Source organism: Zeus faber (assembly GCF_960531495.2).
Source record: "Zeus faber genome assembly, chromosome: 1".
In the NCBI taxonomy this organism is placed as follows: domain Eukaryota; kingdom Metazoa; phylum Chordata; class Actinopteri; order Zeiformes; family Zeidae; genus Zeus; species Zeus faber.
Genome location: NC_137193.1, coordinates 18,842,033 through 18,869,022, shown reverse-complemented (window position 1 = coordinate 18,869,022; position 26,990 = coordinate 18,842,033). Strand labels below are relative to the sequence as shown.

Genomic DNA, 26,990 nt, shown 5'->3' with positions numbered 1-26,990 from the left:
AATGTCAATGTTTGCGGCCTTCCTTTGAGAGAGTATCACCTTGACAAATGTTTCTTTATAGACTTCATAAAAACAAAACCTCTAAAACCTCTTTTACTCATCACTGTTATTATTACTATCAATCACATTATACAAAACCTTCTGAAGTTCAAGGAGACTGTGTTGTCCATCCACATACATAGGAATAATGAATTACATCATTTAATTTCATGTTATTACCAAAGTATTCTTTCAAAATTGATCCATACGGTGGTTATGTGTGTGTGTGTGTGTTTAGTTGCTGCTCATGACGCTGCTGATCCAGCCGATGTAGCGGCACACACGGGCATGGACGCTGGGGTGTCCCCGCATGGCGCAGTCGTAGCCCCAGGACACCACGCCCTGCAGCTGCCCACCGCACACCAGGGGGCCGCCAGAGTCGCCCTGGACACACGGGGGGAGGAAAAGGAGGGTGGGAGCCATGTAAATGGGTTACTTTGATGGACTAAGCGGACGGTTTCGCCACGGACACACACTCGGCCTAATCTTGATCACACTTTTAATCTGGACTAACTGACAATGGCCTTTCTCAGTCATGGTTTAAAATAGTCTTAGACTTCTTGGTGGAAACAATCTGATTTCCAGGAGGAGGATTAGAACTAATATAGGTCTAACTGAAGGCTTAAATTACATTTTTGGATTATTGGATGTGGGCCTCCAGGTTGACCGGGTCGATCTGGACTAAAACCAGCACCATGACCAGACAGGAGGAGCCGACCAGTTCTTCATAACCTTAGTCTAGGACTTCCTTGTCTCCAACTAATTCATCTTAAACTAAGCAACGTCTCAGAAAGGCATTTCCATATATATATATTTTTTGTAATATGCATTATTGCCGCTCCCTTACCTACAGTTACAGACCAAAAAATATATATATATACATAATCACTTTGTACTTCTGAAAGAGCCTCGTGTCCCAGCGGGCTCAGCCCTGCTAACTCACCTGGCAGCTGCTGGCTCCTCCGTGCATGAAGCCGGAGCAGAGCATGTTCTCGGTGAACAGGTGGGGGTAGGCATTCCGACAGATCCTGTCATCAATAATCGGCTGCCTCAGGCACTGCAGCCTGTCAGGGTAGTTGTCTGGGAAGCGGGAGGAAAAATCAAAAAAGGCGGCACCACCCAAGCCAGCCAAAGAATGAGATTTACATTACTGAGTTTTTAGTTTTATAGGCATTATACGGGGAGCAAAGGCATTGTCATTATTAATATGGATCATAATTAGGTCCATCAATACAATATGAATAATAATAAAAATACTCCCTAATGTTACTTCGTCCTGTAGAAGGAAGAATTGAATTGTATCCATTAGGCCCAGGTTATTAAAGGTGTAGATCCACCATTCATAAATTGGGGAAGCATGTGTAATAATGATAATTAGAAAAGGTCTGTTTTCAAACATCTCTAGACACAGATCCTCATGCTTGTTAATCAATCCCAAACTGTGAGATCGAGGGCAGACTTTTATCTTATAAACTATCAACTGGGAAGGGAACTTTAGCATTCCTCCTTGCCCCCTCTCGGTCCCACACCAAAACCTACTTCCGTCGGTGACTGTGTTGCCCCAGCCGGACACCAGGCAGTTCTCGTCGGCCGCGGGGCAGCGGGAGGGCAGGGCCACGGCCTGGACGTAGCTGTTTTGCACGGCTGGGCGGCTCAGCTTGATCAGCATGATGTCGTTGTCCAGGTTGTAACTGTTGTAGTAGGGGTGTTTGATGAGCTTGGCCGAGTCGATCCACTGCTCGGTGCCTTCGTTGGAAGAAATGTCGTGCTCTCCCGGACGGACCTGGACACGACTGGTGGAAAGGGGGAGAGAGAACGTCAAAGGGGGTCATTGGTCTTTGGGAGGTTTCATTGACTGGCGCGGGTACTTACGACTTGTAGCAATGAGCTGCAGACACCACCCACTGGCTAGAGATAAGGGAGCCGCCACAGAAGTGGTATCCAGCGTTCAGAGACACCTGGTAGAGGACAGAGTGTTGAGGGCACTTGTACCCTCCGACAATCTGATCATCCTCGGCGGGCACGGCAACAGGCAAAAAGATTGATGAACAATGAGGTTAGAAAGTCGGTTTTAAATTAAATCATGGGGGAAAATCCGGAACATAGGCCTATTCTCTTACACGCAGTGCCAAGTAAAGCAAGGAAAACCAGGACCTTCATAGTGACTGAGTGACCAATGCTGGACTCACTGTGTTATATATTTTGGCTCTGCCCCCGTATCCAGACTAAATGATGCTATGGGAAAAGAGTCACATGGCTGAAGATAACAGCCAAGACCTTGGTTACAGTATACAGGGATAAAAGCCTTAGTTTGAGAATTATTTAAGTATTATTAAAAATATTCGATTTTAGGTAAAAAAAACAAAAAAAACAACCCAATCTAAATACTGTCGGAAGTCAGGCAGTAATGAATGCTATATTCAGACACAGTGCATCAACATTTTTGATAAAAGAGTGGCCTATGCCCATTTCTGGTTTGTTCCTCCTGTTTGTTAAAGAAACTTAAGAGAACCGTAAACCACACGATAACACGTTTGGGATACATAATGCCTGGGAAAAATGAACAGAAATGCAACCAGTTCACACATTGAAGATTGAACACTCATCAGTGAATGGTGTTAGATGCCACAGTAAGTGACAGACACTTCGACGAAGTTCATCATGAGGTGGGAAATATAAACTGACTGTAACTTGATAATTGTTCGGGCTAGTTATAATAGAAGTCAACCAACTCAAGTCTAATTTTGATGACTGATAAGATTTTCATCCAAAATTACGAATGTTTAGTTCTCAGCGCTCAGTCATCTGACATCCAACTGATAAGCACGCCACACTACTTTTTCACCAAAAATGCACATACATGAATACATTTCCTGCATCCCAACATCTCACTTAAGTGAGGGCACAAAGATCCATCGTACAAGTGGTTAGATACGGCAGAACATGAGCTCACACAAAATTCTAGTTTTTACTGGCCAACAATTTATTTACTACTATTTATTATTCCAGGTAAATAAAATTAAATAAAGAAGATTGAACTTGCCAAGAGTTTTTATTGGGCAAAAACATTATAAATTAAAAAAAGAACATGTAGAAAATGTTATCCAGATTTTAAAACTGTGTATACAACTATGTACAGGCCAGGGCAGCATGAGAGCCCGTATGGTGGCAAAAGCAATGCATGTCACATGGAGTTGTGAACTCAAGTAATAGGTAAATAACACAACAACAAAACAAAACATCTGCTGCTTCAAGGTCTCTGACGACGGGTCCTTCTTATAAGCCTGGCCAGCGAGGTGTTGAGGGTGGTGTTCAAGTTGAAGAGTGTGTTCAGAATTCAAAATATTGTCAGAGTGTAGTTTACATGAAGGTCAAAGACCAAATTCACTTAAAAGCTGTGTCTTGAAAGCCTTTGCCTACAAGGGCAATCTGGATCGTTGAACAGGAGGGAACTACCAACTACTGGCAAAGTAGCTTAATACCTCTCTCAATTTGTAACAACACAACATATTTATGTTAAGCATGTTGAATATTCGTTTATTGTTCCAATATACAAAAACTAAAAAAAGGACTTGTAAGAGAGTCCACTGAGTGCCATGACCATGTTGATTTTCCACCCTGTGCTATCGAACTCCCTCACAAACCTTCAAAAAACATGAACAGCACAAATGAACAAAAACAAGCAGGATTAAAAACAAAAACACCACAACTGGTTTGAAGCGCGTCTGCAAGACAAATAAAAACATGGCTTTACAATGGTGACTAAAAGGGGAAGCTTGATAAACGCGCTATTTAAAACCCTTAATGAAATAAACCTTTAGTATGAATCTCATAATCCGCCTCAATTTCATGTATATATAGAAGAAAAAAAAAACAGCTCCTGCTTTGCAACATTGTGCAGACTGTTAAAGACTAGTATTTAAACATTGCTGCGCTAAAACGTACAGGAGGGGGCTTGGAAAAATAAAAAAAAGTATTTACAGCAGTTATAGAATAGAACTTGGGAGAGTAAGGTGCTAAATTAATATTCTCATGCTACTCCATCGAAAGCTTCCATTTACAGAGACACTTTCTCTGGCGTAAAATATAATCCCTCTCGACAAAAGAGCAAACTGAGGACAAATGTATGTTCTCACAGCTTGCAGGAATCGCAGCATTTAATATCCATCTGCAGAGCACATCGGTGCCTCAGTTCCAGCATTTGCAACAGATTCAAAAAGACGAAAAAGCGAATTTTGGTCTATGAGACGGTCTACGATGGGAGAAGTGGAAAGTTACTGCAGCGTCATTCAACAATCCAGACTTCATTAAAGACTGAGAAGTCCAGTAGTTCAAGCGATTAAATCATGGAAATACTGTTCAACCCCGAGAATCGACAAATGGCTCTGGTTTGGTTTCCGGGAAGACAGCAGTTGTGAAGAATTCGAGGACAGGACGAGAAAAGCTAAGCTATTGAGGGGGGAAAAAAAGTGTAGAGTAGCTTCAATAGACCGGTTCCACTTCCATCACTCCATTCAAGTCTAATATGTGGAATTCAAGTAGTCCAAAACAAGGTGGCGGCGCTAGTTGAGGAAGCGGCGGCATCGCCGGGTGCCGCAGTTGCAGTGCAGCTTGCTGCTTTCGTCCTCGATGGGGAACTTGTAGTCGTAGGTCAGCTCCTCACCGCGGTAGATCTTCCTCAGAGCGAAGATGACGATGTGCTTGTGGCCGTCGACGTTGATCACCCGCGAGTAGCAGTTGGGTTCGCAAGAGTGGTTGATGAAGCGCGCGGCGTTGCCGTGCATCGTGGCGTCCACCACGTCGAAGTCATCGATGCGGAACATGTAGCAGCCGATGCCCTGGCGGAGCGGGGCGAAGAGGTTTCGGGTTAGTTCACGGAAACCCAAGGGATTAAGAACTTTTAACACCACATTTAGTGGTGAGAGGAAAAAAAATGACCCATTCTAGAACAGATATTTTAAAATACAACACATCCTGATGAGTTTTTGAGCCGCAAGCCATTGTAATCAATTGGCAACATTCATGCTTTTGGTTTTACAACTACGTACAGTAGACACGTTTATCACATAATCCACAATTATTTGAGCTGACAGCGATGCTTTTGAAAAATTGATTTACAGTTCGAGAGAATGAGGCCTTCCCTTTTGTTAAACATAACTGTTTAACTGTTTAATCACCCACAGATACCCTAGTTTAGATTAAATTAGTCATTGCAAGGCGTACAAGTACTGAGGCAACAAAATGCAATCCTCTGCATTTTACCCATCCTTGTAACTGACGTATCGAGGAGCAGTGGGCTGCCACACATCAGCACGCTACCAGGAGCAGCCGGGGATCGAACCGGCAGTCTTCCGATTACTAGACAACCTGTTCTACCTCCTGAGCCACTGTCCCGTAGTTTGTGTCAATCCTAAAGTCGGGGTGGGAAACTTCTGAGCCACGGGCCCATCATGGCCCACCCCGTAACATCACAGGGCCTGAAAAAGTAGTCAGTCGCTTTTTGTTCGTTGGTTTCCATATTTAACAACAATTTGTGAAACAGAATGATAAAACCTTGCCTTGGAAAACAAAAGCAAAAAAATTGACCTTTTGTTTCTTGGTATTTTATAGTAATCGTTTTCCCAGCCCCTTCCTAGGACCTGGAGTGTTGCATGCATTCTAGCATCGCAACAAAGGGCTTTTAAAGTCTTGTTTATATGCATTTAATAGAGGATGAACCTGTGACCTTGCAATTCCTTCAATCATCACCTCCTCTGAAAACACCCCGACAGTAACAATGACATGTTAGTTGGTCGTCTAACCTTGCTGTCATAGTATTTCTCCCGCTTATCAGTCAGGACAGATCGAATGACGGTGCCGGCGTATTCTATCACCATCTCCCCGGCCTCCATGTTCCTCTTGCAGAACAGGCCACGACCGTGGATTGCGGATCTAGGACAATTAGAATTAGTACAGATTGGAAAAAGTTTTTTGCAGGAAAAGATATGCAGCCTTAAGAGAGGAATACAGTATAAAAAAAACAAACATCAAATTAACATTAGTTTGTCCAAGTCCTTCGTGGAGGGTACCTGTAGACCCCAACTGCTTCCTTTGAGGTTTTCTCAAGGTGTCTGAAGCGCATGGCCATGGGAAGCTCCGTGCTGGTGGCTCGCCTGTTGGAGGGAGAAAGAAACAGTTAGACATCATGGACAGTACAAGGCTAATAGCTGTCCTCATGGTTGGACTTGGCGTGTTAAATGTGAAGACAGATAGCTTTGTGAGGGATTCTGTCTAAAGCCGTGATTCTCAAATAGTGGGTCCTGATTAAAACTTGGGTGGGGGACCATTTTGTATACGTCCACCTTGTCAAAGTTTAATTCAATTATTTTCCTGTTATCATTAAGACCTTGTTGCATTGTATTGTATTAATGTCTGGATAAAACTGAATTTTGGTGACAAAATACAGACAATAACGCAGTCTTTAACTCTAACCTTGAAGATTTTAGTGGGAAATCATCATCTTCTTCATCACAGGGGGCCGACATGTCAGGGAGCTGTCTGTGCTGTGATGCCAGGAAGTTGAAAATGTCGAAGGTAGACTTCCTGTGTGGCGCAGAAATAAAGTGATATTCCACATATCACAGCTACTTGAAAAGTGGCAATTACACTTAAAAAAATATTGAGAACAATAAATAACATAAGAGGCTGTGTGTCTGTACCGGGTGCAGACTTCAGCGCGGGCGCAGCCGCTGGGGTTGAGGGGCAGCTCCTCCTCCACCACTTCGCAGCGGTGGAAACGGAAGCGATGCTTCTTGCAGCTCACGGCGCCCTGCAGCTGCTCCACTAGGAAGATGACGGCGTCGTGCACGACGCCCAGGACCCGCGGTCCACTCATCACGCCCAGCGGCAGCTGCTTCAGGTGGAAGCCGGCACGTGCCTCCAGGACGCCTTCAACCACCGCGTGCCAGGCGACTGAAGGAGAGGAATAATGTGTCAGCATTCTGCCCAGCGTTGAACTAGGTGAGGCTGCCCACCAAGGGGTGTTCTTGGGTCACTTTTTATCGGAATCCAAAGTTCATTAAAAACTCGAGATTGCACTGTGCTTAATAGGCTAGCGATGCTGTACACAGCATGTGAGACAGTATGAGGAAAAAAAAAAAAAAAAAAAGTTTGTTTGAGTTTCTACATTTCATTTGCCAATTCCCAACAGGGCTAAAATATAACAAGTAGCAAAACAAGTTCAAGTAAATGGTGAAATAACAAATGTGAAACTACAACAGGAAAACGATTAGAAAGTAGATGGAATTTGTCCATACCCTCTATGCTGTCCGCCTTCACACTAAAGCCATCGTCGCTGGTGATTTCAAATCGCAGGTGGGGCTGGTTCATGTACTTCCTTTTTTCTTGTTTGGGAGGAGAGATCTCCTCTTCTGAGCTAAAACCTGAAGATAATAAAAACAATACCCTATCATGAATATGTTTGGTTGAACATATCACAGAAAACAATTCTCTGCAAACTAAGTCGTTTTTATTCGATCAGGCAGTTAGCACTACAGTGGGTGGTTAGTATGGATCTTGTGATAATGTACATGGAAATTTGAAGAAGGAAAACTTGGATACATAGTAGATTTAATCCCACGTAATGATAAATTATATTTTCACTGATTTTATGCAACTCAAAATCATACTGATATGCTTAACAGAACAGAACAGGACATTTGTCCTTCTCTTTAATATTGAGTGGCTGACCTGAATAAGGGCCCCATTCCGAGAGGTCTCCGTGGCGAGCGCTGAGCCACACATGACTTTTATCCTGGAGGTCTCTGGAGAGCGGATCCGCAGTTGCTGAGGTCTGCTGAGGTCTGAGTCAAGGAGAACGGAGAGAGTGAGATTTGAAAATGTGAGTTTAAGGTGAAAATTGATGCCATGATTTCATGAGTTCTTGTTAGACTGAATATAAACTAATATATGCTACTTGCTGTATTGTGTTCTACCAGGCCTTGTATAGTAATGTAATTGTTTCTAGTTATTAGGGATGGACCGATTAGGATTAAACATGACCAAATCAGATTGCCGTTTTTTCCCCAAGCAAATGGGCCGATTCCGATATAAATCTTTTGTTTTTTTTCTTTAAAGCAACTGACAATAAATAAAGAAAGAATAGCTGAATAACATAATATTTTCTCTTTAACAGGCTGAACTGGCCTTAAACGAAAACAATATCTGTAGCCATGTGAAATTAGAGGCAATGTTGTGTTTAATTAGTAACCCCAGATGAAAATACCCTATTACATGTTATACTCAACCACCAATACTCAAGATATATGAATAAAGAATATATTTTAAAAATGTATGCCATAAAACCAAAAACGAAGCAATAAAATAACAGAAATAAATAGATTTTCTGCAAAATCAGGCCTAAACAGAATACCAGCAAAACACAGCTCAAGCAAAGAAATTGGCCACAGACATCGAAAAAACAGGATTGTGAACGGTTCGTAACGCTGAAAGGGGCAGAACATGTAACAGGAGAAGGGTGCTTGTCGGACATAAAGAAGCACAAAGGGTCCAGTTGTTCAGTCGGTTCAGCGGAGCCTACTCAAAGTTTATTGATGTCTTTGACTCTTTGATATACAATTCACTTTTTCGCATCAGAACCTGTCCGGTTCCAGTGTTTTTTCCTTCTACGTTTTTTGAGGCCAGAACAGATAGAAACGTCGTCCAGAGATCCAGACTTTTTACTGGCCCAGGTTTGAACCTTTTTTAGTTGCAGCAACAACTGCTTATTAAGCACAACAAGAAAAAGAAAGATGCTACACACATTTAGCATTATAACATATATATATAAATATAAATTACATATATATATAAATTATATTGTATGCATTAAAGTAGGGGTATACCGATTTATTGGCCAATATTCGCCTTGTTGACTGCCATCAGAAAATAGATGACATTTACTGATGGCAGTGGCCGAAGTTTATCTGTTGTGTTGGCAGGGCCGACTTTTCCTATAAGCAACATAGGCCGTCGCCTGGGGGGGGGGGGGGGGGGGGGGGATCTGGGCGTAATTCGCGCACCTTTCTCCCTCTGACAGTACCAATAGTACCGAAGGTGCCGAAACAAGCACCGTATGTGATGGGGACACAGGAACGTACGACAGCAAAACAAAACAAGTCTGACCAGATGTTGCTCTGGTGATGTACAAAGACTGCAATAAAATAAATTCAACTAAATATTTTGTGTCTGTTATTATATATAAGAATTTATACAAGTAATAACCTGGAGATGCAACTTTTATCACCGGACCAACCGTGTCACCACCTTGTCAAAATCCTCCATCTGCTTCCTCACTATAGCACCAAACAGCCTCCATGCAATTAGTAAATAGACATAAACAACTTTTATATCAATCCACGGTTTTTATTTAAGCCATTTAATTGTAATATTCCAGAGAAAGCGTCATCTACCGGCTCCTTAAAATCCGGCAGCTGCAGCAGACTAGTGTTGGGTCGTTCCATGAACAATCCGATTATTTTGAACGGCTCTATTGTAGGACAAAGGGAACCGAGTCTCGCTGGGTGATGAGCAGTTATCTTTTGCCAAGTTTTACAGACAGATTTGTCGTACAATTTGCAAATGTTTCCTCCTCCCTCGCCGGGAGGTGCCCTGGCTGAGAAGGAGCGCACACACCTGGCTTTAATTTGCAGTTTGTCAATCGGTGGTTTTAAATAAAGAGGCAGACAGACACTGGATTTTACTTGTACAAGGGTCAGGTCAGAGATGTGCGCTCGTGCAGCTCTCCGAGTCTAACTGTTTATTTTCAGGGAGTCAGAATACATGGTCAGTTTGGCGCCACAGATTTATAGGTATTCCAGACAAGAAATTCTTGACAAACTAAGGACAATGAGGTTCTGTTCTTGCTCTTGCAGATGCATCAATGGGAGGAGACCGAAAAGACTATACTCCCACTTATATGGTTCGGAAAACCATGGTAAAATAAGAAATATGTGACTGAGGACAAATGAGGTTGTGTACTTCATTATGCGTGTGCATATATGTTTATGTGATGACATAGACTTAGATAAGATTATTACAGGTTCAGGCGGTATTACTTTGATAAAACTGAGGTTTAATTTCAAGTTATTTTACTATTATTTGTGCGAAAAAATGACTGTTCTATACATGTTCTGCACAAGAATAACTAACTATATTACTTGTTTTATTTCTTTTTTATTGAGAAACATCGTTCTTTTGAATGGCTCTCAGAAACGAACAGAGCTTTAAGATCCGGTTTTAATTGTGTTTACATTTACGTTTAATTACATTTAATTTATGTTCCTTAAAGAATTTAATTTATGTTCCTTTTTTTTGGCCATGCAAGTACTGAAAAATTATTCTCATTGAATACATAGTTGTATAGCAGGCTAAAAAGGGTTATTTTTAACAAAATTAATCTGTCATATGAAAGGTTATATTGAAGGTTGTTTCATAAATTTGTGATACTGAATTTGTGCTCATTCAAAGACACTGTGATGAAGGGCTAAAAGACTTAAGAGACTCAACAGTTATTTTTTATAATGAAGATTTCTTTGTTTCCCTTGCACAAATGGGGGAATAAATTACAACAAAAACAAAATAAACAAACAACAAACAAAAAAATCAAGGGTATCAGCCCAGAATTTCACATTCGGTGCATCCCTAATTTCAAGATTTAAAGCAACAGACAGAATGATCTGACTATAGCCTTGTTTTGGGAAATAATTCCAATGTAGCTTGTGTGCATGGAGCGTAGCGGTGTAACTAGGGGAGTGCAGACCACACTGGGTGACAGGGCAGTGACACCAGAATTACTATAAAATGTCCATAAAAATTTTGTGCAGTGTTTCAGCAGAAATGTATCATTATTTATAAAAATGTTTCACGCATATGTCAACATACAGACTCTCGGTGGGAAATCATACTACTATTTGAATGCATTAAATAACACACCATTTTCCATGCCAGCCAACCAACCTTATGTGTCTTGGAGATTCTTGAGTGCCGTTCTTTGGCTTCTCAGCCTTTTCAGGAACCTTTTCCCGGTCAAGGTGAAGAACCTCCTTCATTGTTGGAGCCTTCATCCTCACTTTGTTAGCTCTGTGAGAACAAAGCAAAATGTCTCTATTTTCAACAACTGGTCATGTTTCCAAGCTGTTAAAGCTACAATCAGTTATACAGTGGTACCTCTACTTACGACTGTAATTTGTTCTATAAGAACGGTCGTATGTTAAAACACTTGTATGTCGAAGCAAATTTTTCCCATATGAATTATGAAATCATGAAGGGTGAAAATAAACAAAATACACAGCACAAACACAGTAAATATAAATAAAAAATAAAAAATCGATAAGCCACGAAATACGTGCACACACGATGTAGGTCTCCCGCTGACTGACTGCTGACCAGCCGCCAACTGCAAATTTCCAAATGTTGTTGATCAATGCCAGTCTAGTGCCACTGCTACACTAGGAAGGCTGAGAGGCCTTGTGGAAGAGGAATAGTCACGTTTAGCTAGTTGCTGTTGTTTCAACTGCTTCCCATGTTACTGATTATGCCTTTAAGTCAGCTGTGAGGATGTGAACAGTGAACAAAAAAATTATATGAATGAATACCTTTGCGCTCAGGAAGCACTGGACTGTTTATAAAATTTAAATGAGGAGTATTAAAGCATCAGACATTGGTTTGCATTTTCAGCGTAATGTACCCTTTTGTATAGAAGTAGGGAAATCAGAATCAAATGGCTTCTAATTTTCTTTGATCTATACCTGATCTAAGGACTTCTCTCCTCCCATGACTCCGCAGACTGTGCTGCTCTGCTGTGTGCACACAAAGCCACTTTCACTTTCGTAGAAGTATTGATAACACGTTTAGAATTTTACCAATCTTTTTTTTAAATCTGATGAACACTGGCGCTGATATGGGAAAAATAAATTTTTTTTTTAAAGTCAGGTTTCATTTCTCTCTTAAAAAAACAAAACAAAAAAAAACGACGGTGGAAGGGGTGGGCATGTAATGTCATTGGTGTACGCCCAAACACCACGTAACACCGAAAACACCGTGGCAACCCTAGTAAGTGTGTATATTTCACCACCACCTCATACCTGCTGTCAGTCAGGCTGTCCAGTACACTTGGCGGCGTGACGTCCCTCACAAAATCTGTCCTGCACCTCTTTCTGCCAGGGCGATCTGAAACAGACGACACCCGCTTGATGCGCACCTGGGTGTGCGACAAGGCGGACGTGTCGGCATCAGGTTCCCTGAGGTGAACGGCAGGTGGTGCTGAGACAGTGACGGGTGGTGTTAAGGACTGTGGGTCCTGGATTGGCGACGGACTCAGAATTGTGGGCACTAACCGCTGAGCTGTCCCAAGTATGATGGGTTGAATTCTTGACTCTGCTCTGTGACTTGCCATGGCCTGCTCGATAATAGCTTGGGCTGTGCCTGCCTGGATGTTGGGTGAGACGGGCGTCAGAGCGGCCGCATCATTCACCGTCACCGCGGTCACAATGACCCTAGCGCTAGGGAGTGCTGCGTGGTTGCTCGCAGGAGTGACGCTGTTGGCAGGGAAACTGGAACGAGGCTTTATTATCACACGGGGGACAGAGCGCTGCAGGGCGTTGCCGCTGTGAAGCATCTTGGCGATCTGGCTTATTCTGTTATAGGCGGGTGAGTTCTGACTGAGCGACTGATAAGTGTTGGATCGGGGGTCTTTGAGCAGAATTTGCCCTTGGCGGTTGACCAGCAGGACTTGAGGGGGTGGGGGTGAGGCCAAGGTGGAAGCACCAGCCTGCTCTGGGATCAACAACGTCTGAGTTCCTGGTTTAGAGTTGTCAAGGCGGATGGCGATGGTTCTTCCCCTTGTCGCTCCGGGTTGGATGGGTAAAGAGTTCAGGCCGTTGATCACGATAGGGGAAGTGACCGTCCGTGGCAAAGAACTGCTAACAGCAGCAGGAGCCGAGACTGTGCTTTTAGATTGCAGGGGTCGAGAGGGAAGAGGTTGATTGAGTTTCAGTTTGTTCTGCTGGGGAACACAAGGTTTGGGAGAAAAGCGTTTCAGGTTTGCTGCGGGGATACAGATTTTTTTGACAAATACAGCTCTGGCCTGTGCCATGGGAGCCGTTTTGGTTTTAGGTTCTGGTGAATAGTCTGGGTCATGCAAGTCGTCTTTATATCCCTCGACCGACTCATTCGTAGAATTGCTATCCTCGGAATGGTGGTCTGTGTTGTTGGCTAGATACACAACAGAACCGTCATCAGCAGACACAAAATGACCAGACGTCGGATCCAAAAGAACCTCTTTATCCGATGGCACAGTTTCAGAGTCCATCTGATCTGCTTTGTGAACCTGATGGGCATCGGAGTGCCCTGCTGCAACAACGAGGGGTTGTGATGGTTCTTTTATAGGCTCTGGCTCGCATGTTGACGTTGGTTCTTTGTCCGGTGAAGGTTTGCGTGTAGTGAACACAGACTCCAGTCTCTTGAGAGAAATTGACAGTTTTTTCGTGGTTATATTCTGGTCAGAAGCCAATAGTCTGTTATCTCTGACTTTGGAATCAGTGTCCACCGCCTCACTTCCTTCACTGTCTGAGCCTCCGTCTGCCCCATCTAACTGTGGGATGGACTGCGACGGGAGTGGCTGAGGCAGACTCGTCTGGTCGGAAATCTTCGACTGCTCACAGATCACCACGGTGCGGGAAAACCTCAAATAGGGGCTGGTGTCTTCATCTGCAGAGCAGACCCCCTGACCGTCCACTTGTGGTTCCTCCCTTTGCAACTCACCCTCAGCCTCCCCTTGGACTCCATGTGCGCCACACGGAAGTGCCACGTTCTCTGATAGGAGGGCCTCGTCAAAATCCAGCTTAGTGTTCAGCATAGACGCCATGGCTACCTCTGCGTCGTCGTCGAACACAGTGTAGGGCAACTCCTGGGCCATGAGATGGGCTACTTCCTCTTCCAGGTTATCGGGGGCTAAGGAGACGCCATTGGAGGTGGCTACTGCTGCATCTTCTGCCTCAGAGGACGCCAGGAGGTCCAGGGGGACTTCCGCAGACACCGGTGTGGTTATTTTGAAGAATGATCTGTCCTTGGGGGAGTGGTGCAAGGCGCCCTGCCTTGGTGAGAGCCCCGTAGAGAACGCACAGGGAGAAGTGGGCGACAAGCCCCAGGTTGGGGACGTGGAGCTCCGCCTTTGCCTCGATAGAGGCGGCGATCGGGGAGGTGAGCCGAACAGGGCCGTTCGGGAGTTTGAGGTGCCGGATCGGACCTTCGCTGGGAGGGGCGGGTCGCTCTCTGTAGGGGATGAGCTGCAGCGGCTCCTGGATGATGGCCTGCGAGGCCGACGGGTGTCTTCCAGGTCCCTCAGGGTCAGGATTGGGTGAGACTTTGGATGAGAAGACCCTGAATGGAGCAAGAGTCAAACAACTTGTTCAGATTAAAAGTCAGAAAACGATCTCCATCAAATCATGCGTCATGGTATTCAACAAGATTACACCTTAGCAAAGAAGTCCTGGAAAAACTGTCAACCCCTCACAACTTCTAATTAATGTGGCCACTAAATTTGTGTCGCTACAATAAATTAAAATGTAACAGCGAACTCACGTTCTTGTACTTTCCCAGAAAGTATGGGGACATGCAGGTTAATCCTGCCTTATCAACTGTTTTTATTAAAGGTGTTAACCTGGAGACGGTAGAGGTCGTGATGATCCGCCTGCTGGTTTCCGTGTCTGAGTGTAACCAGGAGTTTTGGCTCCAGACGTATGGTCCAGTTTAGAGTTTGGTGACGGGGTATTTGATTTGATCTCTATTGGTGAGGCACTCAAAGGTTCAGGAGATTCAATGTCTGAGGTAAAAAGTAAATAAACAAGACAAAACCGTCATTGTGTATTCGACATTCCACAAACGCCAGTGCAGACAGACACATTTCACAGTTCTTGTGAAATAACAAAACAGAATATTAATAAATGATCTGGTCTTTTCATTTAAATGACAAGGTGTGGTTCTCTGTTTGCTCAATACATGTATTTGACAATACCTGCATTTATTAATGATAGTGATGTAACGCTACAAAAAAAACTCTTTAAGTTCAGGATTTGTGCGTTTTTGGTCCCGTGGGTAAAAAAAACAACCCAAAAAAAAACAAAAAAACATATTGCTAATTTTCACTAAGTTCCATGATCACAATTTAATGTTGTTTCAATTCACAACTCTTTGCCCATTGTTACCCACTGGGAAGCCATTATGTTCCAGAAGACTATAACAGTAAGAGGACATCTCCCAGCTCTAGTTTCTGGTGTGCGTCACTGAACTGATGAGACCAGCTCACGAGGGCAGCTAAGGAAATCGAGAGGCATGCTGCACATATGGAAAAAACAATTCTTTAAGTGTTTGGTACCCATGATCCTGTGTCAATACATGCATGGTTTACTCAACTATTAGTTCAATTATCCATACTTATGACTTAAGTACACAATGTGCTGAGGACCTTACCTTTGCTGTAATAGAGCAGAAATAGAACTAAAAGAATGGAAAAATATCTGCAAAGTGTCTGCTTACCCATGTGGTGGTTGGGACTGTGGATTATAGTTTGGTTCTCATCTTTATCCCACCTGGGATCTCGTTCTTCCCCCGGGAGGGGAGTGCTCACTTCCGTAACCTTGCAGGTGTACTTGCAGCGCCTGCGAGGGTCCACCGTGCTCCAGTACAACCGGGAACATCTGGACAATGGTGGAGGTGGAATGGGTTGTTATTAAAGGAGAAAAACTGAAAAAATTCAACAGGAGTGTAAGAAACATGGGTTAAGATTAACAAAATGTTTAAAAGTAGCTTTCTATTTTAAAGAAAACATTTGGTATTTTTTTTTATTTTTATTTTATTTTTTTTACTTTTTGGGTTACTTGAGGACCACGTTTGCCGCATTGTAGGCTTGGGTGATCGTGCAAAATTCCAATTTCTGGGGGGCAGCGATCAGCAGAGGGGCACCTGCCCCCTTGCTGCCCCATGGCCTTTTAATCTGGGGCGTTTTTTTTTTTTTCAAGCGTGGATGGGCACGGAGGTAGCCGATTGCCAGTGGTAATTCGACAGCTCTGAGCGGAGAGGGGTAGAGCCTACGCCCTCTGTCTCCCTCCCTCTCCGCTCAAGTTTCAGAACATGGAAAACTGCAGTTACACCGTTTCAATGCTCGGATTTTTCCTGCCGGATAAAAAAATATATTTAAAAAATGGTCTGTCAATGTCAATTGCGATCAATGGAGTCGATCACCGATAGACGATTTAATCGTTAATCTACCCAAACCTACCGCATTGTACTACATATTAGGCCTGGGCAACATACCAATATAATATTGATATTGTGATATGAGACTAGATATGATCTGGGATTTTGGTTATTGTTATATTGTATATGATATTAGTTTACACACCTCTATTAACTAACTATCTCTACAGCCCTAAATCAAATGTGCAACAATAACAGTGAATTAAAGCTTTTCTTAGTAGCTATAAGTAGAAAAGCGCACGATAAAAAGGAGATAGCGTTAAGATTGTTGACAAGCTACCTCATTTACAAGACAAAATACTAGCTATTGGGTAGCTACACGTCTTTTGTAAGGATCAACAGAAATCTGGGGTGAAAACATTTTCGGGAGTTTTTAAATCATGCAGTAATGTAATTGCCTTGTTAATGAAAGAATAGTCTGCAGATCCTTGAGGAAGAGCATTTATTTATGTTTGAGGGGCAGCGTTTATATATGTTTGAAATCCAGCACCACACGGAGCAGTTCAGCTCTCCCCTATCTTTATGTAATTCTTTAGAGAGACTCATTCTGATTTGACTCAGGGCGCAAGAGCCTCTCAAGTGTCTCTCGTTTGCAGCTGCAGGTTTTAGCAGAGAGCTAAAACGACCAGGGGGGTGGGTGCTCTGTTACCGTCATCAGCGCGACTCCACGATTCCGAGGCGTCTTTTGTAAAAGAAACCCGAAAATTTTTTGCAAAGATAAGGACACCCGCTGTAAAATGAAGGCACTTACTGATAGCCGACAGGATACAGTATCCTCCCATTTGACGAAAGCTCAGACAGTACACCAAGTTTCTGGATCTGGAGAGAGCCTGGAGAGATGGGAGGAGATTAAATGGGTCTCGGAGCAGTAAAAAAGAGTGATGAGTGATAGTAAAATGTCATCCCTTTAAAGGATACACATACTCTGTATAAAGGTATATATGTTCGCATATGTGTATATATGTTCGGCTCAAATGCAAACCAGACAACACTGACATGCCTACCTATGGTCATATTTATAGACTCTGGCTCGAGGCCCATGAGGAACTTCCTCTTTAGTGTGATGCCCTCGAAGTCCACGTAGACCCTCCGAGGAACTTCAAAGCCCTTCCCCGACACCATCTGGCAATCGACACGAGGGGGGTGGGGTGTAAATCATACGCCATTGTGCTACACAGCAAATTCACACGTGTGAGGGAGGAAGTTGGTTGCGACAAAGACAACCATGAAATCCAATTTATCGTAATACACAAACATTTGTTTATTTTTTACATTTTCTGAACTTCATAGACTATTCTAGCTGTTTTTACCAATGCATCTAGCTGCTTTTCATACTACTAATGATTGTTCCTGAAATATTAATCCCCCAAATGTCATGAAATGATCGCAACCAAAGTATAGGTCAAAACTTATTGTGAGAGTCGATTTGGTCAATGTTGCCGTTGCCCCCTATTGAGTTCCAATGCGGTAATTGTTTAAGTGTTAAAAATGAACAAGGATTTATAAAGAAATACAAACCGCCGCCGTACCTTCTCACTGACAAGGTCTCTGTGCTTGCAGCAGTACACTTTCCTGTCCAGCTGGAACACACAGTTCTGAGCACGAGCACACATGAAGTGGAAGTTACGCTGGCAAGTGGAGAGACAACATCCCACCGTGGCTCCTGATTGGCTGCAGCGGTCGCACCGCTGGAGCAGGGTAGCAAGGAGTGGGAAGAACGAATCAGCCAATTAAAATCAATGGTCTGTGTTTTAGGTATGAGGACATGGGTAAGGTAATCTTCACGTTGTAGCAAGATCCCCTTCCTGACAGTCATTTCCTTACCAGGTGGCGCCCTCGTGAGACGGCAGTGTGCACTTGCAGAAGAGCGCTGTTATCCTCGTACACCTCTGCAGACCACATGCAGCAGTTCACATGGGCCCACTCATTCTGCCCCAAGTACAACAGCCGGCCTTCATCCTGTACGAATGAGTGTAAGGGGAAATCGGTGATTTCTTCAATTTTAACCGTAACCAATGTTACTCACAATGATATTGAAGTTGGTGTAACTACTTTTTATGTTCCACACTCCAATTACTGCGTTGTGGTTGTATGCCTCTGCCAAAACGGTTTCAAGGTGGGCGCCCATGATTAGTGTCACCAATTCAGTATCTGACCAAATGTGAACTATGGTCACAATCTCCCCTTCTGTTCATGAGTTATGGCATTGAATAATGGCCAGAAAAGTGTTTTCGCAAAACATTATGTCACAGTGATGTTGACCTTTTGGATATAAAATGTTCTCACTTCATCATTTTAGCCTATTAGAAATGTGTGTGAAATTTTGTCAAAATTTGCGTATTAATTCTTAAGTTATGGCCAAAAACATGTTTTGTGAGTTCACAGTGAGCGTTGACCACCAAATTTTAATCAGTTCATCCTTGAGTCCAAGTGGACGTTTGTGCCAGATGTAATGAAATTCTCTCCAGGCGTTCCTGAGATATCGCGCTCACCAGAATGGGACGGACAGGGACAGTCATGACGTCACAGTGTCTTTGACTTTTTGAACCACCAAAATCTAATCAGTTCATCCTTAAGTCCAAATGAACGTTTGCAGCAAATTTGAAAAAAATCCCTCAAGGCGTTCCTGAGATGTCACGTCCACGAAAATGGGACGGACATACAGACAACCCGAAAAGATTATGCCTCCGGCCACGGCCATTGCCGGCGCTGAGGCATAAAAAAAGGGAGTAAAAGTTTTTATAGTTGCTTTTTATTTTTATGTATGTTAAAGTGGGATAGAAACTCCGACTGCTGAGGGGGCATACATTTGCTGATATGCCTTTCTGGACACAGCACAAGATTTATTTTCAAATTTTCTACCAAAACAAAACTAAAGAAAAACAGTGAAGAAAATGTTACTTGAGCAGAGTATGATTTAATCCAGTGACATTCAGATCTGTGATACTCACATTGGGGTCAGAGTCTCCAAAACGCTGGCACAGGGCACACTGCCTCTTGTCGTTGATCCCGGTAGAGCCTAAATCCCCCCCCATTACGGCACATGGCCAGTAGAAAAAATGATTAGAACTAAGGATTATACGACATTTGAGATAAATTTGCCTCAAAAGACAGAAGAAAACAAATGACATTGTCATTTATCAGAATTAATATCATTCTATGTATAGAAAAAAAAGGCTACAATAAATAAAACTGGAAATAATGTAATTAAGTAACACTTAAAAAGTCATGTTGGTATCAAATAATTTATTGCTGTGATCTAAGGCTGCCTCAGACTAAAACAAATCTTGTTCAATCAAGAGTTATGACTTGTCAAATTTTTTATGTCATTCTTCCTCCCATACACTATAAAGTACTTTTCATAAGTCGGGTTTGTCTGAGGTGCTTTGATAAAATAATTAGTTTGCACAACAGGACCGTTTCCATACCGTGTGAATTGAGAGAGAAGCTGTGGACTGCTTCAGGGTGGTTGGTGACAGGAGGGGGCTCAGAGCTCCCTTCCTGTGACTCCTCGGAGTGCTGGTGTGTCCTCTCCCGCCACTGTGCGTAGCTGTGTTCCTTTGATGGGGGCAGGATGGCCTGAGGGAGCATGCAGCTGTGCCAGCAGGAGGAGAGAGACGAAAGGGAAGTAAGTGCATGAAAGGAAGAGAATTGTCCTACTGTACTCCTCTTACAGTTGAAATATTTCATGCCGAGCTGATTCATCAAACATAAGCAATTGTCTGCCGTAGTATTAGCATGCACATGCTGTGAAAGTTGTCGCGGTGATTTTGTCTCCAAATGTCACCAAATAGTGACACTGAGTTTTGCGCTGCGGTGACAGAGCCATAGATGTTTTCTCCGGAGGAGGCACTTAAATAAAAAAATAGTGGATTGTTATAAATGTTTTTAATTATTATTTTTAATTCATTATTATTAATTGCATGGAGGCGGTTTGGTGCTTGTAGTGAGGAAGCCGATGGAGGATATGGACACGGTGGTCTCGCGTGGCGCGGTTGTTCTGGTGATAAAGTTGCGGCTCCAAGTTATTACTTACATAATAATATAATGAAATACGTATAATAAAGGTAGGGCTTCTATTGCCAGTGGAAACAAGGTGATCAGCCGTTGATCACTCAGTTAACAGATCATTGATCACTCTCAGTAAAGATATCCGGCGATCTCGATAGATGCGTTCTCTCCCGGAGCCGCATAACAATATCCATAAAGAGAAGTAATCTATTGTCAAACCTGCTTGGAGATTAATATGAATGCTTTATAGTCAGATTGTCATAAGTTAACCAACTGTATACAACAGAGTAAATTTATCCTAGACTTAAACACACACAAAATTATTATTGGTAGTAAATCTTTTTTTTTTTTTTACATTATATATTGTGTAATATTGAAAATGTACTCCTTTTATACTAATGGTGGTTATAAATGTCACTTACATGTAGTTAAAGTTTGGCAACATCATTTCATCAGGACTCTAACGCATGGTCAGAGACTGTTCTAAATTCTCTTCGAAAATGAGAACAAATTCAAGCAAGAACATATTGTTGAATCCCAAATTTTTCTTAAACCGTACATACTCAGGATATAAGCACAAACTGGTGCACAAATAAGGCCCATTGAGATGACGACAAGCTCCTCATATTTAACTTTTGTAGTAGGTGAGGTTAAAATTTACCTGGGGAATTCTTTGGACAGTGGGACCAACATTTTCAGATTGCTTACACGGAACCAAGTGAAGACCCGCTTCATCAACTGGAAAACATATATATATATTTTTTTTTAAACCCCAGTCAGAACAATTCTTATCGTGGTACAACAGGACAAAAAAAGTTTCTTAAATAAGGAAATTTTTTTTTTTACATGACATCAACTCTAAACCTTTGTCATTTGTTCTACACAAAGTCAAGACAAATTTTCTGCAGCCCTTCTGTAGCCCTCTATTCTGATCGGTAGCAGAGATGAACATACCTTGAGGTAGTGTTCCTTGGCCTGAGTGGTGGCTTTCGTCTCCTCGGGATGCTCTTCCTGCTTCAACGACTTTCTCATCACAGCTGCAACATCTGTATGGAACTCTTTCTGCAAAGGTTCAACGATAAAAAGGAGCAATCAGATGGATCGCGAACATATAATGCAGGGTTGTCGAAATGGTTGACCCTTGGAGGGTCAACATTTCAACTTAATGGTTGGGATGGAGCCTAACTGAATTGTGCGTTGCAAACATCGCATTGTGAAACAAGGTGCAAAACAAATTTCAAGTAATACAAAACAGCTAATACAAGTTTCAAGCGCACAGTTTTTAAAATACAGCTGCATTAAAATACATTGGCAATGTATTTGTCAAACTTTCACTTCCGGCTCCAGTCAGGCTTGGTATAGCATGCCGATACTTACTACTGAGGTATAGCATCCCTTTTCAAATTTCTTGCCCACGGCATCAAGATCACAGACTTCTTGTTCAATGTTCAAACTGCACCCTTCCTCACACTGCAAGACAGAAACATGTTCTCTTAAGATATTTCACTCTGGAACAGACATATACATTTAAGTGGATACAGAATTACTTTGCCCTCTGCAAAAGGGGGAATAAATACTGCAGGAATGGTGTATAGGCCCATTTTACCTGTGTACAGGTGATGAGGTGCTGAGTGGTGCTGGATGAGAGGAGGCCAGCCAGCACCTCCTCAATCTGAACCTTCAGCCTCCCCTGTAGCTCCTCATTCCAGTGGCTTTGTTTATTTTGGCTGCAGGGAGTGCAGGTAAACACCACACCCCCAACTTCACTGAAGAAAAGCCCAAGTTGCTCCTCTGGAAGGACAATGTTCAAATAAAAACATGTTATAGACACACCTTTAATTAGGGCTGGGCAATAGGGAAGAAATGAGCACAGATGTCAGAAAAAGCAACATCAATATATGTTATGATATCCGTTACTAGTTGTACAAAGGATAACATCAACTTTAATAAATTTGTACTAGTATACTTACTTACTAGAATAATTAGCTATTTTAATTCAAATTTAATATTTAAAAATATGTTAAATAAAATAAATAATGGTACAGTATTATTAAAATGTGTGCAAGAATATACGCAAAATATAAATCTGTAGCATAATCTATTGAAATATTTTGAAACCAAAAGGTACCTCATTTTGTTAAATTGGGTGTTGCCATGCATAGCATTGCCATGAATATAGTGAACCTAACTCAACTTTAAATATTATTTTTAACTGAAACAGTAAGTCCTATTTTATATATATATATATATATATATATATATATATATATATATATATATATATATATATATATATATATATATATATATATATATATATATATATATATATATATAATTTTTGAGTTTTGCTTACCAGAGAATTTTTCACATTTTGGGTGCACAAGATGGCTGCATTTGGAACACTGAAGCATCTGCTTGTCTGGTTTGTCATTGTAGCACTTGTGACAGACAGTACAGAAGTTCCCTGTTGTGAGTAAAGATCAATTGTGAGTTCATTCATATAACTGAGCCATTGCTTCAATATCCAGAAAGCTTAAAAATAAGGCAACGTTAAACACAATTCAATACACAGGCTGGGGGTATCAAACTAATGATACAGAAAAGGAAATGTCTTTCAAAAAGGGAACAATTCCTAGGAAAACTAATGCCCAAGTAGTTAAGTACCATTTAGGCTTGGGCCGACATTCGATTATGTCGAATATTGCGATATTATCGAATGTCAAATATATTTTCACAGTATCCAAATACCCCCCTCCCCGCCCGTCCATCTGTCCATCCACGGGGAGCGACGGATGAAGCAGCAGAGAGCACGGACAAAGCTCATTCATTGCGCGCACAGTGAGGATGTATGTGGACGTATGCGCACAACAGCAAGGAAGCAGATGGAGGATTTGGACGTGGTCCGGTGATTAAGTTGTGGCTCCAGGTTATTACTTGCATTACTAAAACTATATTATAAAAAAATGTTTAATAATTGTTACACGTCTCAAGCTTTGACCATGAGACTCACGCATCTCAACCAGTTCACTATTTTTAAAGCTTATCGTGTGTAATCACCAGGTATCGTGACATTTCACTGCATTTATGTATGACCGTATGTATTGTGACAAATAATCTCGTGAACTTGAACACGCTTACACCTCGTATTTCTTAAACTGAGAATCCCAAAATAAGTAAAATTGCCTTTTTTTTTAATTTATTCTGCTATTCAAGGAATGTCTTTCCTCACTCACATTTGCTTGGTGCCTGTAACTGTTCATGTGGTCAATGGGAGGTCCTATCCGCAAGCACGTTATGTGCACGTTATGAACAACTGTGTGTTATATGTTCTCCGTCATCCGACATAAAGGTTGACCATTTCTCAGAAGAAAACAAATAGAGGGTTTTTATTGTAGATGTATTTACTGTAATTGAATGAAACCGAATAAAGCCGTGGGCAATGGGAACACTTTCTCCATCACTGTCACCATGTGTCACGATATTTGGGCGCGACTGCATCACAATATCAAATTTTGGATATCGCCCAAGCCTAGTAGCATGATATCTTATAACCATAGAAACTGTCTCATGCTTATACTTCAATGCCAGTAGAGCTTTTTCTCATGTGAGTTATTGAAGGAGAATATTAGCAAGTTCAGTTAAATCTTCAAACACTAACATTATGTGATGTATAAGCAGACGGCTGCTGTCTTCACTTACCTTTGTTGTGAAGAACCGTGCAGTCAGGACAGAGGTCCTGCTCGTGGTTCCATGCCATGTCCCAGGTCTTACCAGGCGTCACACCACAGCTTTTACACCGGATACACACCATGCAAACCTAAACATGGACAGCAGCGCCACACAGTTAGACAGGACACTATGGTGATATAAAAAATATGCATGCACACATTCATTACACATCCTTGTCTTTTGCATCTACCAATTATTGTCAGTGTTTTGGCATTTTGGCAGCCTTTTAGAAAGACTAACAGAATGTTAATGACATGAGCAGATATAGCCACTTGCGTACTATTCATGCATGGTTAGCGCACTCTCAAATTGGCAGATTTTATTTCTACGGTTTCCATAGCAACCAGAGTCCGCATGGAGCACTTACCCAGGGTGTGCTGCAGTTCACAGGTTTGGCGTAAGTTGGACCCAGACATGAAGGATGGTAGGAATTCTGGCACCTCCTGCATTGTAACACAGGCTAGATGGACAAACAAACATGGAACATTAAAATAACAGTTAAAACACACACACACACACACACACACACACACACACACACACACACACACACACACACACACACACACACACACACACACACACACACACACACACACACACACACACACACACACACACACACACCTATTTGACATTTAAAGGGTAGGAAAAATCTGTTTATATTTCTTAAATGATATTTAATACTTTGAGATTTATAATTAAGTATATATCATATTAAATAACGAAAAATACATAACATCAGATAAATATCAATATCTATATGTGATGGGGAACTGGGTGGCAGCTTACCTTGGTGTGCTTGCTTTTGCGGCCACACACGTGGCAAAACTTGCAGCGCCTACAGCACCAGTTCTCCTTATTCTCCTTCTGGGGGCGCTCCTCTGGCAAAAGGCAGAAGCTATGGAAGGGCTCACAGCAGATCTGGCAGAATATCATCTATGAGAGAGTGGGTAGAGCGCAAAAGCAGAGGCCATCAGTTAAGTCTAACAAGCCTCAAACAAACAGTCTGGTCTAGTTGGTCTAATGGTCTAGTCTATATTGTTCTGTAAAAGCAATGGACAATACTCTATCAGACAACGTTTAGGATTCAGAATTGGCTAAATCTGTTCATCTCTTACTATCTCTGCCTGGTTTCCAAATTTTCTGTACTTTTCAGCCCTGTGCAAGAACCCTAAGTTACCTCATGATGACCTTGGCTGGCACAAAGCAGACAGATGGGCTGAGGTGTTACTGGAACGGAGGTGAGGACGCTTAGACCACCCATAAGCCACACATTCTGGATGGCACAGTCCTCCTAAAAAAGAAAAAGAAAAATAAATAATTAAATATATATATGTTTAAACAAAAATAAAGTATAAACAAATGCAAAATTATAAGGTTGTTAAGATGTTTCTTTAACAAGGTGAGGGCACTTTACTTCTGTGGTGTTCAATTGTGTGCTATGGAAGATGTTTTCAGGTATTTATTCCAACCAAGAACTACATTGGCTCATTTTGTTGCGTAACCTCCTTTAACCAAAGTTAGGGAAGCAATAACTGAAACCAGCTGATTGAGTGTTGATGGGAATTAAATCCTGTTTTTTTTCCATTTGCAACAACTTACCTTAAAATCTACACGGATCTTATGCGTGGTCTGCAATAGGCCCTTTTGGGGAAGTCCATTACTAAACCCCGCCAGCGTGTTCAGAGGTAAACACTCAGGATTCTGGGAATGAAGCAGAAAGCACGGGTCAGTTCCGCGACTGTGCTGAGGCATTTTCTCTTTAACGGAACTCTCCTCTTCTCCAGGCGCTTCGACATTAGGCTCTTTCTGTGAGCCCTTCTTATGTTTGCGTAATTTTGTGTCCAAGTCAGGAGCCTCATGGTGTACTTGATGAACTCTATGCTCCTTCATGCCTGTATCACCTTTACGCCTCTGTGCCGCAACATCCCAGCTCTGCAGCAAAGACTCCGGCAGTCGGTGCAAGCACAACTGCAGATGTGGCTTTGTTTGAGGCTTGGGCGATGGCAGAGCTGCATGCACTACAGCCTGGGGAGATGGTGGCAGAGAGGGTGAAACTGGGGACTCTGGCAACTGCAGAGCCAGTGGTTTCACAGGTTTGGGCAATGTTGGAGTTGGAGGTATTCTAGACTGCGGTGGAAGTGGACTAGAGGGCTGTGTTGCAGCCTGGGAAGGTTTTTGAGGAGTCTGTTGGGCCAGTTTTGCAGAGGACCGGGTCGGTGAGCGTGATTTGTCCCGACACAGTGCTACCAATACGGGCGAGGATAGAGCCGACTGCACCACAGAATCAGGCAGACGGTGTAAATGAATTTGTAACTGCTGCGGTCGCAGTGGCAGCAATGGGCTCCTGGGTAGGCTGGATTCTTGTAAAGATTCTCTGGGCTCCTCCCCTTCCGTTTTCTCCTGTTCCTGTGGAGGAGGGGACTGCCTAAGCCAAACAGCAAGATATGTTCCATAGCTACACACTAGAAGTCACATGCAGAGGTGGCAACCAGGGTCAGAAATATCTTTTGAAAGCAAAAGGGATCTTAAAATAATATACATTCAGAAAAATTATTAAAAAGAAAAAAATTATATAGAAATTGGATGAAGAGTAGCCTTCAGAATGCCAAAATACAAAAGGGACTACACAGAAAACCAAACATTAGATAGAAGAGTTAGATGGGTATTTAAATACCAATGCAGGCTCACATTACTGAATACAGTCTATTTAGCAAGTGGAAGCCCTGCCTGAAGATGTGGAATATCTAAAGCTCCGGTTAATGTGGCACATATGTTGTGGCACACAGCCTTCTGAGACAGCAATTCCAAACCATAAAACATCTATAAAAATACAGTTCCTTCTCTATAACTATACAGATAAACAATGTGCACCATACACTCCTCAAAATGTTACTCATTAGTGTGTGCGT

The 26,990-nt window shown here is 42.3% G+C and overlaps 2 protein-coding genes across 2 annotated transcripts in view; both read right to left on the bottom strand.

Annotated features, from left to right (window-relative positions):
- Positions 1–273: 273 nt before the first annotated feature.
- Positions 274–2,199, bottom strand: LOC307228436 (trypsin-like; the record flags this gene model as incomplete). Its single annotated transcript, XM_079998089.1, has 5 exons — positions 274–423; positions 983–1,119; positions 1,579–1,832; positions 1,912–2,068; positions 2,160–2,199. 5 exons carry the CDS (start codon positions 2,197–2,199, stop codon positions 274–276), a joined length of 738 nt encoding a protein of 245 aa, XP_079854215.1.
- Positions 2,200–3,072: 873 nt separating this feature from the next.
- Positions 3,073–26,990, bottom strand: part of LOC307239472 (histone-lysine N-methyltransferase 2B-like) — a gene marked incomplete at its 5' end in the record, with an annotated part of 45,324 nt that continues 21,406 nt past the window's right edge. Inside the window, 25 exons of the mRNA XM_080012856.1 lie at positions 3,073–4,877; positions 5,841–5,970; positions 6,108–6,191; positions 6,511–6,621; positions 6,738–6,990; positions 7,335–7,460; positions 7,768–7,880; positions 11,035–11,157; positions 12,162–14,457; positions 14,738–14,899; positions 15,613–15,773; positions 17,084–17,162; positions 17,337–17,454; positions 17,862–18,020; positions 18,157–18,291; positions 19,284–19,351; positions 19,761–19,911; positions 21,298–21,405; positions 21,950–22,134; positions 22,700–22,810; positions 24,046–24,163; positions 24,443–24,535; positions 24,868–25,014; positions 25,259–25,372; positions 25,681–25,782. Coding sequence (XP_079868982.1) covers positions 4,602–4,877; positions 5,841–5,970; positions 6,108–6,191; positions 6,511–6,621; positions 6,738–6,990; positions 7,335–7,460; positions 7,768–7,880; positions 11,035–11,157; positions 12,162–14,457; positions 14,738–14,899; positions 15,613–15,773; positions 17,084–17,162; positions 17,337–17,454; positions 17,862–18,020; positions 18,157–18,291; positions 19,284–19,351; positions 19,761–19,911; positions 21,298–21,405; positions 21,950–22,134; positions 22,700–22,810; positions 24,046–24,163; positions 24,443–24,535; positions 24,868–25,014; positions 25,259–25,372; positions 25,681–25,782 — 5,523 coding nt within the window. The 3' untranslated portion in view covers positions 3,073–4,601. The remainder of the gene's footprint in view (positions 4,878–5,840; positions 5,971–6,107; positions 6,192–6,510; positions 6,622–6,737; positions 6,991–7,334; positions 7,461–7,767; positions 7,881–11,034; positions 11,158–12,161; positions 14,458–14,737; positions 14,900–15,612; positions 15,774–17,083; positions 17,163–17,336; positions 17,455–17,861; positions 18,021–18,156; positions 18,292–19,283; positions 19,352–19,760; positions 19,912–21,297; positions 21,406–21,949; positions 22,135–22,699; positions 22,811–24,045; positions 24,164–24,442; positions 24,536–24,867; positions 25,015–25,258; positions 25,373–25,680; positions 25,783–26,990) is intronic.